This window comes from Mercenaria mercenaria, chromosome 17, assembly GCF_021730395.1.
Source record: "Mercenaria mercenaria strain notata chromosome 17, MADL_Memer_1, whole genome shotgun sequence".
NCBI classification, from domain to species: domain Eukaryota; kingdom Metazoa; phylum Mollusca; class Bivalvia; order Venerida; family Veneridae; genus Mercenaria; species Mercenaria mercenaria.
The window spans coordinates 46,287,338-46,301,526 of NC_069377.1; the positions used below are offsets into that span (position 1 = coordinate 46,287,338).

Sequence of the window (14,189 nt, forward strand, 5' to 3'; positions counted from 1 at the left end):
TATGAAGATGGAATCAAAATGTGCCCCCTAGGGGGTAAACAAGCTTATTCTTTGATTTGAGCTGGTGACCTAGTTACCCCACATGACCCGGATAAAAATTCATGCCATATACGCAGACAAACGTTCTGACCAAGGTTCATGCACATCAAATGAACAAGTGTCAACAAGCTTTTCCTTCGATTTGACTGGGTGACCTAATTTTTGAACCTATATGACCCAGTTTCAAACTTGGCCTAGGAATCATCAAGATCAACATTCTGACCAAGTTTCACGAAGATAGGGTCATAAATGTGACCTAAAGAGTGTTAACAAGCTTTTCCTTTAATTTGACCTTATGAACTTGTTTCTGACGCCATATGACCCAGTTTCAAACTTGACCCAGAAATCACCAAGATAAACACTAAAGTTTCATGAAGATAGGGTCATAAATGTGGCCTCTAGGTTAACAAGCTTTTTTTTATTTGACCGGATGACCCAGTTTCGATCCAGGCCTAGAGATCATCAAGATAATTATTCTGTGCAAGTCTGTATCAATCAAAGCATAAATGAAACCTCTATATGGCTGAAAAAGCCAAAATAGGGATCTGGCCAGTTTTCGAAAGGAACCGAGATATTATGCCAATACAAGTTTTATTAAAGTTGACTGCAAAATGTGATCTCTATCGTGTTCACAAAGCCAAAAATGGCAAATTTTGACCCTTTAAGGGACCGTAACTCTGGAACCCGATAGGATCTGGCCGGTTTTCAAAAGGAACCGAGATATTATGCCCATACAAGTTGTGTGCAAGTTTGATAAAAATCAAATACAAAACGTGGTCTCTTGGACGATCGCAAAACAGATCCGCAAGATTCGACCCTTGAAAAAATGATACCGACAGTTTTTTTTTAATTTTGTAATTGTTTACCAATAGTTTGATATTTCTTTTATAAAAAATAATGGTATAATCAATTCTCTGCAAACGTTTTGGATAAAGGCCATCACTTTGAAATTTGTCTCTACTTGAGCTTGAGGAAATACCATAAATTACACAAAATTTATAAAAAACGGCACAGAAAAAGTTTAAAAATTGAAACAGTGCTGTAAGAATATACCAAGCAAATGCCATTTTTTAAACATTACTATTAGTATTAGGGGTCTAATAACTTAATAGATAACTCAAAATATTACACAATGTGCGACATAATGATAAAACTGCCTTCAATCTAAATTACGAGCCGACCATATACACTGTAAAGTACAACAAACATTTGTATGGACTTTCTGGTGTTTATTTCTACATCATTTACATAGAATATACAAGTTAACGAGCAGCTCCACCAGTCTGTCCAGGTCTGGGTGCACCACCATCCTGCTGCAAGAGAAAATAACACAATAAATAACTTTGCCTTAGACACAGACTAAGTTCCACACTGGCTTTTCTGTGTCAATTTATCAAAACAGATATTATTGTCTTTCCTGACGTATATACAATGGTCCTAAATTGGACAAATTCCATTCTAACAGATTCATTTTAAACAACAAATGTTGCCAGCAGGGTCACCTCGCTCACCTGCTGTTATGCTGGATAGTGCAATAGGGCATATCTGAGGAAACAAGAGCTCTCACTGTAGTGATTAATGCCCCAACTTTTGCCACATTGATGTGTGGTTTCTGATGGACAGGATATTATGTGGGTGATGATGTGGAAAAACTACTTAAAATTTTAATCAACCCTATTCAATAACAATAGGGACAGAGTGGAAGTGCATCAAAAATAAACCAAATAATCCAAGTATAAAAGATGAACAAGTCTCGAAATGTTTCTACCAGAGTAATGGACCTTGTGTCATAGTGGAACAACTATTTATAGTTTGAACCAAATCCTTTTAGTGATAACAAAGATTGGGAGAAAGTGCATCAAAATTTTTAATTAAACCCTAAAAAAGAGGGCATAATTCATGCACTACATGTATTTCTGCCAGAGAAATGGAACTTCTGTCACAGAATCTGTGATATGATGTGGGTGAATATATGAAACAACGACTTGAGATTGGATCAAATCCATTTATAAGGGGACAGAATTCATAAAATCTTGGTGCAAGAGATATGGCCATTCACTGTCGATCATTGTATTATATGAAGTGTGTGATGAGAAACCACTATTTCAAATATGAAACAGATCCATCAAGTAAATTGAGCTATCATTAAAGGGGATTAATATTGCCACACACCGCTTTGACAAAGGGAAACAAAAATGTTGTGATCATAGCCTTTGACCTTCACATGTGACCTTCACATGTGACCTCTGCATGTCATCTGGACAAGGTTAACAATTGATGATGGGTTTATGAAAATTAAGAATTTAAGAAAATAGCGAACACGAAGGTATATGATCTTTGACCTTGACCTTGGAACCTAAAGAACTGGGTTATGCACTCTGCAGGTTATCTGTAGGAGTTAACAATTAATGCTTATTTCATATAAATCATTTAAAAGGGTTATAAGAGTTGAAAAGCTTCTGACTGGTCAAGATATGAAGCAGACCTGAATTTAAGCTATCTGACCTCTGACCTTCAAGTGTTACCTTGACCTTGAACCTAGTGATCTGGGTTGTGCACTCAGTACCTTGCTTTGGTGAGGACAACAATTGACAACAGTTTTATGAAATTATTCCAAGCACTAGAAAATATGGAGCAGACACAAAGTGTGGCTATTTTGACACATCATCTTGATTAGGTCTACAACTGATCCTAACTTTATGAAAATCTTCCAAGTTGTTGAGAAGACATAGATTGGACAAAATAAAAGGAAGGACATATCTGACTCCAATTACAGAACACTAACGGTAGGTAGTAAACAAACATTCTGAATGACTTCCTTTCCATGCCAAAATCTGGCACCAGCATGCTACTAGCCAAATGCCGGTTTTGTTAGGACAGGAAGTATAGCTCTTGAACAGGATTTTTTAAAGATTGGGAAAATTATACCTATTAGCATTGGGGAAGGCCTGTGCGATAGGCAGAAAAAGACCCATAATAAAGACAAAGTGCATGACTTGGACCAAACTGCAGCAATAATCAAGCTGAAAACACCGACTAAGATGTCAGAGCAGACCAAATTTTAAAGTTTCGTGTTAATAAAACATTATCAAGCCATTTACATGAAATGTCTCTGGTAAAATGGATCAGACAACTTTTAGCAGCTTGTTTTGTATAATGATCTCCTACATATGAATACTGAAACCTCTTCTGTATCTTCTAACTGTTTTATTGATTACAACTAGCACAACACTCCCAAGTGCTCTGACACTACAAGAGTAAAACTGATCAATATGTATTTTACTAATTCATCACATTCAGCATGGTTACCTTCAATGATCTGTGCACATGTAAATCTTCAATTACTATTATACTAAACAACCTTTAAACTAAGAACTACATAACCCCTTGTTCAATGTTAAGGTTTCGATGGAGGCCTTGAGAAACAAAAATCAAACAACACCAAATCATAGAAAGAAAGAGTTGTTTGACATGAAAATTGAACAGCATGTAAAACATGTATATTACTTTACGAAACAAGTGTCAGTATACTGATATAAACATTGAATTCCAGAAAAGGGCTGCCTGAAGGGGCTCCACTTCCGGACAGTTAAACGCCTTTAAAAACTCACCATTTTCAAAGAACAGTTACACATGTTCGTTTTGATGCATTTGCAATAGCGTGCAAGTGGTGAAATTTCGCATAACAAGTTGGAACAGTTTTCAGCAATTGTTTATCTTCATTTCTTTACAAATGACATTCATTTTCAAAGGGAGACAACTGTTCCCGATTATTCTAAGTACAAATGGCATTCATTTTCAAAGGGAAACAACTTTATACGATTATTTTAAGTAATCTTTGAGAAAAAGTTGTCTGGTGTTGTTTGATTTTTGTTTCTCAAAGCCTCCATCGAAACATTGAAGTAGCAAACACCCTTCCACTATGGCATCATTTAAAAACATTTTCTCTTTTCCACTTTAAATAAAATTCTTCGTAAACATCTTCTGAACAACCACCATACAACAAATACATTTTAGCCTTCCCTCCCTTGTTTGTGCTTGAGAGGCTGCCTTGTAAAAATGACTGATGGAAGGAATTAAGGGAGCTTACTCTCAAAGGTCTGAAGCGGATTGGTGGAGTTCTGTCCTTGCGGGCTTCACGTGATCTGTTCCTCACTACCTTAGAGTGGATGGCGCATGAAACACAGTACAGAAGTTTAGCATACAGCTTAGGCAGGGCATATACTGAAACACAAGATTATATAAATTACAAAAGTAACCTAAAATTTCTATATATTTTATGCAATTCAAAAGAGCTTTGAAGCTACAACACATTCGTCTTGGAGAAAGAAATGCATTCGAAAAGCTGCAAGTTCAGTTGTTTTACTTGCATATTAAATGGTTCCATCAGCAAATGGCTATGATGTGTCACTGTGCCACAAACTATTTCTCAGTACAAACCCATTTACAGAATAACACCAAGCCAAAGGCTTTGTTCTACTTAAGTATTCTAGGAATTTTTGCCCCAGGCAGCAATTTCAATTTGTTATAGTTAAAGTAATGTATCACACTAATTTTTAATAGAATCTTCAATGTTTTTTAAAATCTTTTTCTATACTCCGGGATTTTTTTACCATTTAGAAACGGGGGCCTGGGGCCCATTCAGTTGGGAAAAATGGCACGTAAAACCTGAAAATTGGGAAATACAAAAAAAGAGTTTTACCATCATATGACCTTTATTTCAACATTGTTATTGTTTGATGTCAAATTACAAGTCTTTTGTTTTATTTTTTTGTCTTTTTGGAAGTGTCTACTAAATTTTCTGGTATTTCTTCAGTGAGAAACTCGCAGACACTCAACGGTCAGTAAAATTTTGGGAAATTTAAACCTAAGAATTGGGAAAATAAGCAAGTTTTTGCAGTTGGGATGGGGCCCATATTTGGCCCCAAAATCAGCCTTAAAAAATCCCTGTATACAATAACAATAAATGCTTTAATCAATTATTACCATCATATACACTAGCATCAGAGATATCTCTAACTGCAGCAGCTTCTACAATGTTTCTGATGACAAACTTCTTGATTGCTTTATCCTTTGGAACACATCTAGCACAGTTAGTGCATCTCACAGGCTGCACATGGCCGCGTCCCTTCTTATTACGTCCATTATTACGTCTCTTGGATGTCTGAAAAGAAAAAAATACCTGCTATTAGCAAAACATATTCATCTGAAATTAAACTTGCTTCCTTTCTCCCAACTGTAATGGCATCAGCCCAATTTCCAAATAAAAAGAGAAAAAAAAGTTATTCAGAAGCAGAAGGGTAAACCCATTTTTTTGGAGGGATTTGTTTCCATTTTTTAAAATCAGAATCAGTTTGTTAGCAAAAAAAAACAAACCCCTAACTATAGTTAGAATTCTGAGTTTTTCTTTTGACGACCAAACATCACCAGATGCCTAGTCTGTATGTTAGGGATTTTCTAGGCATCCGGTAATCAATTTATTTTAGAATTAACAAATCATCAAATCCTTCGAGTGGTGTGTTGCCGGATTTATCACAGTTTAAAGAGTTCAGATGCACAGGAATTGAACCAAGAGGACAGTAGCCTAAGTGGTTAAATATCCAAGTATCTGGGTTATTAAATTAGAACCGTGGTAAATTGAATGATAAAACAAAGAAGACCTTGACTGTTTTCATTCTTACATGTTCACTGAAAAGTTTTGATAACAAGAGCTCCACCAAGTGTGGCAATATACACCCAGAGGAGGACGGAAGCAAAATTTAAAGATTTATTTTTTGGTGGGATGTAGTGGAAACAGGACGTGTCTGGTGTGTGCGGTGGTGGTGACACGAAAAATGATGGGCAGATTTGACCTCAACTTTGACCTACCAGTCTACCACCCTGGTTCATGCACTTTGCACATTGTCTCATCATCACTACCTACCTTCATCCAAAGTTTGCTTTTTTTTTGGTTGGGTATCAATAAGTGGTAAGATAATTAATGCCTCCAGCGTACACTGTATGACTTGATAAACAAAGGGGATTATAGACAACTGTCAAAATTATATTCTGATTTCCAGGCTACTCGATATGTAGTTTGAAGGTAGGCCGGTGGGCACGCCCTGAAAAATTTAGTAGCCCAACAGAATTTTCAGTTAGCCCCCTGGCTCCAGACATGGGATTTCTGAAACCCTGATTTATGTTTTACACACATTTGGTAACCATTACGAGATATTAGGGACGATTCCACAAACAGTTTCTTTTACCTATGTGATGTTGTGTCTGTTAGCTCATTATTAAACAATCGGTTTCGTGCAGATTACCATTATATCTTGTTAAGGTATTAGAAGCGTAATAGAGTACCTACTTGAATACTTTTCAAAAAGGAGTATAAGTCAATTCTAAGTCTTGAAAGAAGTAGAAATTTACTAGAAAAGGACTATAAGGGGAAATAAAATTGGTCCCAGTAGGGTTTAAACCTACGCCCCCGAGAATTGCATTAAAAGTTAAGTTTTTACTTCTTTCAAGACTTAGAATTGATTTATTGTACAAAAATGGAAAAAAATTAATTTGAGAAGCTATTTCTTGCTGTTCAAAGTGAATTACTACTTAAACAGAAGGGGTAGAGTTACACATCTTTAAAAATATTGAGTTAAATGCGGTAAAAGTTCTCTATTTTGCTTTCAGTCTTTAGATTACATATCGTGGAAGAAATTTAGGTGCCCCAAGGTTATTTTTGAATGAAGTAAGCAAAATTCAAAACAGAAACACAGGATTCAACCTTATTTTTTCAATGTTGAAGTTAGAATTCTGTCTCATTAAATCTGTTTACTTGAGGCACCCTAAAAAATGATATTGACATTTTTATTTTGTGTTTTTAATTGTTTACCAATAGTTTGACGTTGCTTTTATTAAAATTAATGGTAAGGTGAGTTCTCAACAAACGTTTTGGAAAGTGGCCATCACTTTGAAATTTGTCTCTTCTTGAGCTTGAGGAGATACCATAAGTTATACAAAATTTATGAAATGACGGCACGGTAAAAGCTGTTTAAAAATTTGCAAAACAGTGTGAAACACGGTCATCTGTAAGATAAGAATATACCAAGAAAATGCCATTTTGTAAATATTACTATTAGGCATCATCTTAAAGCAGCATGCCTTCAGATTTGGCTAAAAAATAACCTTTCTTTCAAACTGAAGTTTTGTTCATATTATAAATATTAGAATATGAATTTTTGTTTCTAAAATATTTTAATAATTCCAAATCAAGAAAAAAAGATGACCGCATTGGGAATCGAACCCCCTGCCGCGGCAATAAAGACATTTTCCTGTCGTCGTAACCAATAGCGCTATAGCTGAAGTAGTGAATAATGACTTCAAAATATAGATATTTATAATCGAGCCAAACGCATTTCGATTTTCACCGTAAAATGTAGTAAAAACAGCAAATTCTCATGTGTTTCCATAACATAAAGTTTGTCAGTAATTAAGTTTTAAAGCTTTCTTAAGAAATATAGCATTTATTTCAAGATATCTGAAAAAGTATTTATTTTTGTTGTTGTCTAACGATCTGGAGGCATGCCGCTTAAAATGATAAACAATAGGTGCATATGCCTAATTTATTTTTCTGCTGAATTTCAAATATAATTCATTCAAGGGTTTGATACACTCGTTATAAACAGTTTTATTTTAAAATAAATTAATCGACACTGAACAGCGGTATTCATTTGGTATTCCTCGGTTATTACGGCTTTGAAAGAAAAGTTAAACAATCGGTTGAACGCTTGTATCTGTAAACAATTTAGGTCCAAGTTTTAGGTGAATACAGATCAAGTCTCATTTGTTATTTAATTTTCAACAAAATTTAAGATGTAAATAACTCTAAATCCCTAGAAAAAGGAAGTCCGTACCCTATAAAAACCCCAAATGGCTTGTCTAGGGGTACAGATCCATACCTCTAGAATCAAATTCTAAACAGGTCCCAGAAAAGTCACAAATTAGCTATAAAGCTAAATCTAGCTACATATAGCTAGAAGTAGCTATAAAACCATTAAAAATAATGCAAAATTTGTCAAAATCCAGGGATTTTTTTACTATTTAGAAACTGGGGCCCGTGGCCCATTCAGTTGGGAAAAATGGCGCGTAAAACCTGAAAATTGGGAAATACAAAAAATAAGTTTTAACATCATACAACCTTTATTTCACTATTGTTATTGTTTGATGTCATATTACAAGTCTTTTGTTTTATATTTTTTTGTCTTATGGAAGTGTCTACTAAATTTTCTGGTATTTCTTCAGAGAGAAACTCGCAGTCACTCAACGGTCAGTAAAATTTTGGGAAATTTAAACCTAAGAATAGGGAAAATAAGCTAATTTTTTCAATTGGGATGGGGCCCATATTCGGCCCCAAAATCAGCCTTAAAAAATCTCTGAAATCAAATGCAAAATGGTCATAATCGCATCCAAATGGTTTACAAGAAGAAAGACAATAACACAAAATTAAGGTCTTTGTAGTCACATTTTCAATAAATGCAGCATTTTGCGATAAATCATTTCTGAATTTTTCACATGTGATATATGTATCAGACAAATGTATAAAGACTTATCGCAGCAATTCGCAACATGTACGGAAACTAAAACTGCATGCTGGTACTGATGATAAACTCTGATGGAAAATGAGGTTTTTTACCTGTAACATTTTTATTGCTGCAAATTGTTATCAGTGGTCGGTATCAAAATAAAGCTTAGCTCTTACTGAATAATTCACATAATTTAAATTTAAATTTAGCAAGCAAACTCACAAGTGAGGCAATGAAAGGGGTATGTAAAATGGGGACTTAAGAACGTTGACTGATGATAAATTCGACCACTTTGTCATTTAAAAAAAAATTCTCCATAGTATTATATTGAAACTTTCCCAAAAATAATGCAACAGTCATTCCCGATCAAGTAATGAAAAGTAACCCAATGTCAGGCCTTCATGTATTGACAGTGAGCATGCGCAAAAAAACATCCTCTTCCCCAGTATTTTGGGGTAAATATTTTTTAAACAGATAAATGTAAGTCATTTATTTATCTACAGAATATTAACCAATTTTGTTTTTGTTTACACCAGTTGGTATTTTAAGTGGTTGCTATTAGAAGGCATGTTCAATTATATAAAAACCAATTGCAATTGAATAGTTTGAAGGTGGTCGACTTTATCATCTGTTCGAGTTTATCATCAGTACCAGTAGATCTCCATTCTTTGTGATTGTCTTTTGTCTCATAAATCATTTGAATGGGAAAGTAACTATTTTATATTTTATATAAACATATTTTGAACAATTTTTATTGGTTTGATAGTTATTTCTAGCTATATATAGCTAGATTCAGCTACATAGCTAATTTGTGGCTTTTCTTGGACCAATCTTGGTATCAAGTCAAAACGTCCCCTAGTCAAAACGTCCCCTAGTCAAAACACCCCCCATTTTGGTCAAAACGTCCCCCATTCAGTTTAGAATTTGGTCAAAACACCCCCTAATATTTTTTTGTATTATTCTTAATTCTTTTTAATTAATTCATATATTTTATTATCTTTTCAATTTGAAACTTATGGATTATGTACTGATAATACACAAAATTGATTTATTAGCACCTAAAAAAATGCAATCAACACCTATCAACTATATATGGTTGTGCTTTAATTGAGCTGTGGGCTTTATATTAGTAGGTGTCATAAACCCATTAATCACCAATAATAAGGTGTGAACATTTGTGAAGGGAAAATCTTTTCTTCTATATAATCAAAATTTGTATAGAATGAACAAAATGCTGATCAGAGTTGTAACTTTATTTATAAAACATTAATAAAACATCAGAACAGTCGCAACTGCATATTTACTAAGTAAAAATAACATCACTCTATTCATTCACTGTTCTTCAAGAAGTCAAATTCACAATATCATATATTATTATTATTATTATTATATCAGATTTGTTGAGCGCCCTTTTCATATGAAATATACGGTCAAGGGCGCTTTACAATTAAACATGTGACATATCGCAGATATGTTAGAAAATCACAAAACATGGCATATGCAATCATAAAACTGAAACTGAATAATTTGCTGTTCCAGTGTTCGTAGGTAACTCCAGCAGTCAGGGGTGTAACTGTTTCAAGTTATCGCAGTTTATAACCCATTTGAGTTATTGCTTATATTTTCATAACTTGTTTCAGTTACCATAAAATATTACAAAGCCCTCCTGTACCAATTCCTCATTTTGAATGTGACTTATGCAATTATTTCCTGAATCCTTGAACTCTTATCTTTCTGGCTATGCAGTAAAATAATTTACGCAAGGCTGATCAAGTTTTACGCAAAGGTTTAAAGCTATAAAACTCTTAGCATCCCATTATGCTTATCAGGTCATGATCAAACTAAAAGAGAATCTGATTAACCACAGATTAAAACTGCTACTTATTTCACTGTATAGGTCACTTTGTGAGAACAGCAAAAAGATAGCAGGACGATTTTGTGTCGAGGCGGGCTGCTGTGTTTTGAACGAGCTGTAGTCTTTTAAGATTTGTTTTCGGTATTACATGCAGCAGCACATTACAATAGTCCATCCGTGATGTTACTAGGGAGTGTACTAGACATTTTGTTGCGTCAGTTGTTAGATATTTTCTTATGTGACCAATTTGTCTGATCGGAACATAGCACGATCTGGATACCGAGTTTATGTGCTGTTCCATGTCTAATCTTGTGTCAAGAATATCCCAATATTAATTCAAAGTGTTCCAGCTACACAATATCAAGAAATCCAATTCACGTTTATGCTAGTTAATGTTTTTATCACAATTATTCCTCATCCTGAACTGTTGTGGTGAGCCTTGGTTTGTAAATGGTGCTCATCTTTTTTACCAAGGAACTTGCAGACATACCCCCTGTGCGGTAGCTGTAAAAGACATAAGAAACATTTATAGGAGATAGAAATCACAAATTGTGCATAAGTAACTGAAAAAAAAATATAGTAAGAAAATGAAATGACTGAAAAGAATGTTAATATTACCTTTTTACACAAACTATAAATAATAATACCTTTTTACACAAAATGCCTTCGTTGACTTACTAGCATTGTAATTCTTGAAATAGTGAAGATAATTACTTCAAATTTTAAGATTTGAAAGATAAAAGGAAGTTATTTATGAATATTTTGCGATCTAAATTTTGATTTTTGTCACTAATACAGGTTTCCTCATGGAACGGCCCATATTTCTTCTTTATATCATTTCTTTTTAATTCTGGTACTTGTAAATAAATATTTATCGTTTATTTCTCATTTGTTTTTACTAATCAATTCAATATACAGAATCTGTTGATTGAATTAACACCTATTGTAATCTGTTCCTGTTATAACACATTATCTACTCTGATTGGATTAACTTGACAGTGCATTGATTACTTGTATATTTGAATTTGTTTGCTTTTCATAATGCGATTATGATCTGTATATTGTTTTTTTTTCTTTCTGACCAGATTTTCAATATTTTATAAAATAAAATAAAGATATTATTAAATGGTAAAAGGTAGTTAATCAGATTTTGGCAGAAAATTACATATTTGCCAAAAAAGTAGTTAGACAATTTGGAATATGATAAGTATTCCACAAAAGACATTTACTTAAGTCTAGTAATTCAAGAAATCAATAATAATAATAACATGAATATAACTTACCTGTGTCACAGGTTCTGTGTTGCTCGTTGCCACACGAGTCGCAGGCAATGGCATGTTGACGCGGTTTGACTTTGTTCCTACACTTAATGTAAGGACACTTCATTTTTAATTATACTTTTAGATACCTGTTTTACAAACAGCTTGTTTGATCCATTAACACTTTGTCTTCATGCAGTTGTAACAATTTCATTTATAACATAACAACATTATAATTTCATTTAATTTTATTAATAAATAACAGAAACATCACTTTTACACAATATAAACATCAGATAATTTCACAACATTTAACATTCTAAAACTAATGGTTTACAATATTCTAATTAAAATCTATGCATGTAAAACAATATAATGAACATTATATAATTTAATAATGTTTACCAAATTAACTTAAATATGTATTTACAATATTTACATAAATATAATTTTTAAGGGGGGTGTTTTGACCTGGTAATTTTTGGAAGGGGGGTGTTTTGACCAGAAAAGGGGGACGTTTTGACCAAAATGGGGGGTGTTTTGACTAGAGGACGTTTTGACTAGGGGACGTTTTGACTAACATCCTGCTGAAGACCTAGGCACTTTCTTCTACAAAATCCAACAGAGAAGGCTTGGGTTCATTTACTTTGTGGCTTCAAGCAGACTAGGTATTCATTTACAAGATGGTTACATATTTCCTATTTAAAACCGTCCAGTCCAATCATAATTACTTCATCAAGTTAACTTACACAATCCAGTATCCAAATAAAAGATTTGTCCGAATGTATGGACACATGATCTTCCAACCAGTTCCAATTAAATATAAATGAAGAGCTGACACATCATAATATAAGTTTATTATAGTTAAACCAAGTGTAGTAATCTAAAGAAATGGATTAAAATTAGAAAAATCAAACCGTTTGGTTTCACTTCTTAAAATTAAATTCGGCCATCAAAGAAAATATTTGGTAACACGTGGGTCCGCATGAAATCTTTGGCTCTCAAAACATTTATGCAGATTACATAATTAGATTAACTGTGCAATATAACTAGTATTATACTTATTATTGATTGGATATCTTATCATATTTTTCGCTAGAAATATCTAAATTTAAGAATAAACTATCAACAGTCATTTTCACGCACCATTTTCGTGAGCCGAGCACACCGGAAAAGGAAGCGTAGTGATACTTTTTAGGGAATTTTAATTTGGAAGTCCTAATTTTTTTACAAAATTCAAAGTAAAAAATTGACGAAAATAAAATGATATTGTATTCATGATAGGAATGACTAGCAGACCATGATCTTTCTTAGCAAATACCTAGGAACTAATTAAGTTGCGGAAGTATGTAAAACGGCTTTTCAACCCAATGCAATCATTGAACCTGAAAGACAAAAATTTATATGAAAGGGCAAGACTGACGTATATGAATGTCATCAAGAGTTGAAGATGAAACTTTGGAAATGCGTAGGATACCTGTCTTTCAACAGTGATCAATGTAAGCATTGAGATTTGAGTACTGAAAAAAATCTACATTAGACTAATCCTCAAACTGTTGCAACATGTATTCCCGTAATATTTAAGACACTGTAAATGAAGGGACGTTGCAGATGTTTGTTTGTTTTTGGTTTAACGTCGTTTTTCAACAGTATTTCAGTCATGTAACGGCGGGCAGATAACCTAACCAGTGTTCCTGGATTCTTTACTGGAACAACTGATACGTATTAGACCTTCCTGATTCTTTACCAGTACAAACCTGTTCTCTGCAAGTAACTGCCAACTTCCCAACATGAATTATCAGAGGTGGAGGACGAATGATTTCAGACACAATGACTTTTATCAAAACGTCACGGAGAACATAAGTCCCGCCCAGGGATCGAACTCGCGACCTCGCGATCCGTAGACCAACGCTCTCCCCACTGAGGTAAGCGGGCGGGCTGGGATGTACCAGATAATTCACTGTATGAATGAACAGCTAGACTCCTGTCATTTTACAAGAATGTTTCATGAAGATTTTCTATTGAGATTCATAAAGTGTCGTCTACAAAATTTATTGGAAAGTACCAAACCGGATATTGTCATAGGTACAAAGACTTGGTTAGATCCGTCTATCACCGATCATCAAATGTTTCCTTCTTCGTTCAAAGTTTATCGAAATGACCGACCAACGAAAGGCTGTGGAGTGTTAGTTGCAATAAGTAGTGAACTTCTAAGCTCACCTCTGCCTGAGTTACAAACTGACTGTGAAATTGTCTGGGCTAAAGTTGAGATTTCAGGCCATAGAACACTGTATATCTCACCCTACTACAATCCAAAGACGTCAAATGAAAAAAGCCTTTAGAAATGAATTAGAAAAAAATTGAATTTAGTGTGTCAGTCAAGGAACGCTTTTATTATAACTGGTGGTAACTTTAACCTTCCCGGTTGGGATTGGAAAAATAAGTTGTTAAAACCGAATGCAACTTTTATCGAATATC

At 34.0% G+C, this 14,189-nt stretch overlaps 1 protein-coding gene across 1 annotated transcript; it reads right to left on the bottom strand.

Annotated features, from left to right (window-relative positions):
- Nucleotides 1-1,247: 1,247 nt before the first annotated feature.
- LOC123536585 (40S ribosomal protein S26-like) lies at nt 1,248-13,005 on the bottom strand. The gene is made up of 4 exons (XM_045319900.2): nt 12,858-13,005; nt 5,026-5,203; nt 4,130-4,263; nt 1,248-1,352 (listed from the first exon to the last, which is right to left on the bottom strand). The coding sequence occupies exons 1-4, from the start codon at nt 12,858-12,860 to the stop codon at nt 1,302-1,304; spliced, it is 366 nt and encodes a 121-aa protein (XP_045175835.1). The 5' UTR covers nt 12,861-13,005; the 3' UTR covers nt 1,248-1,301.
- Between the last annotated feature and the right edge of the window lie 1,184 nt (nt 13,006-14,189).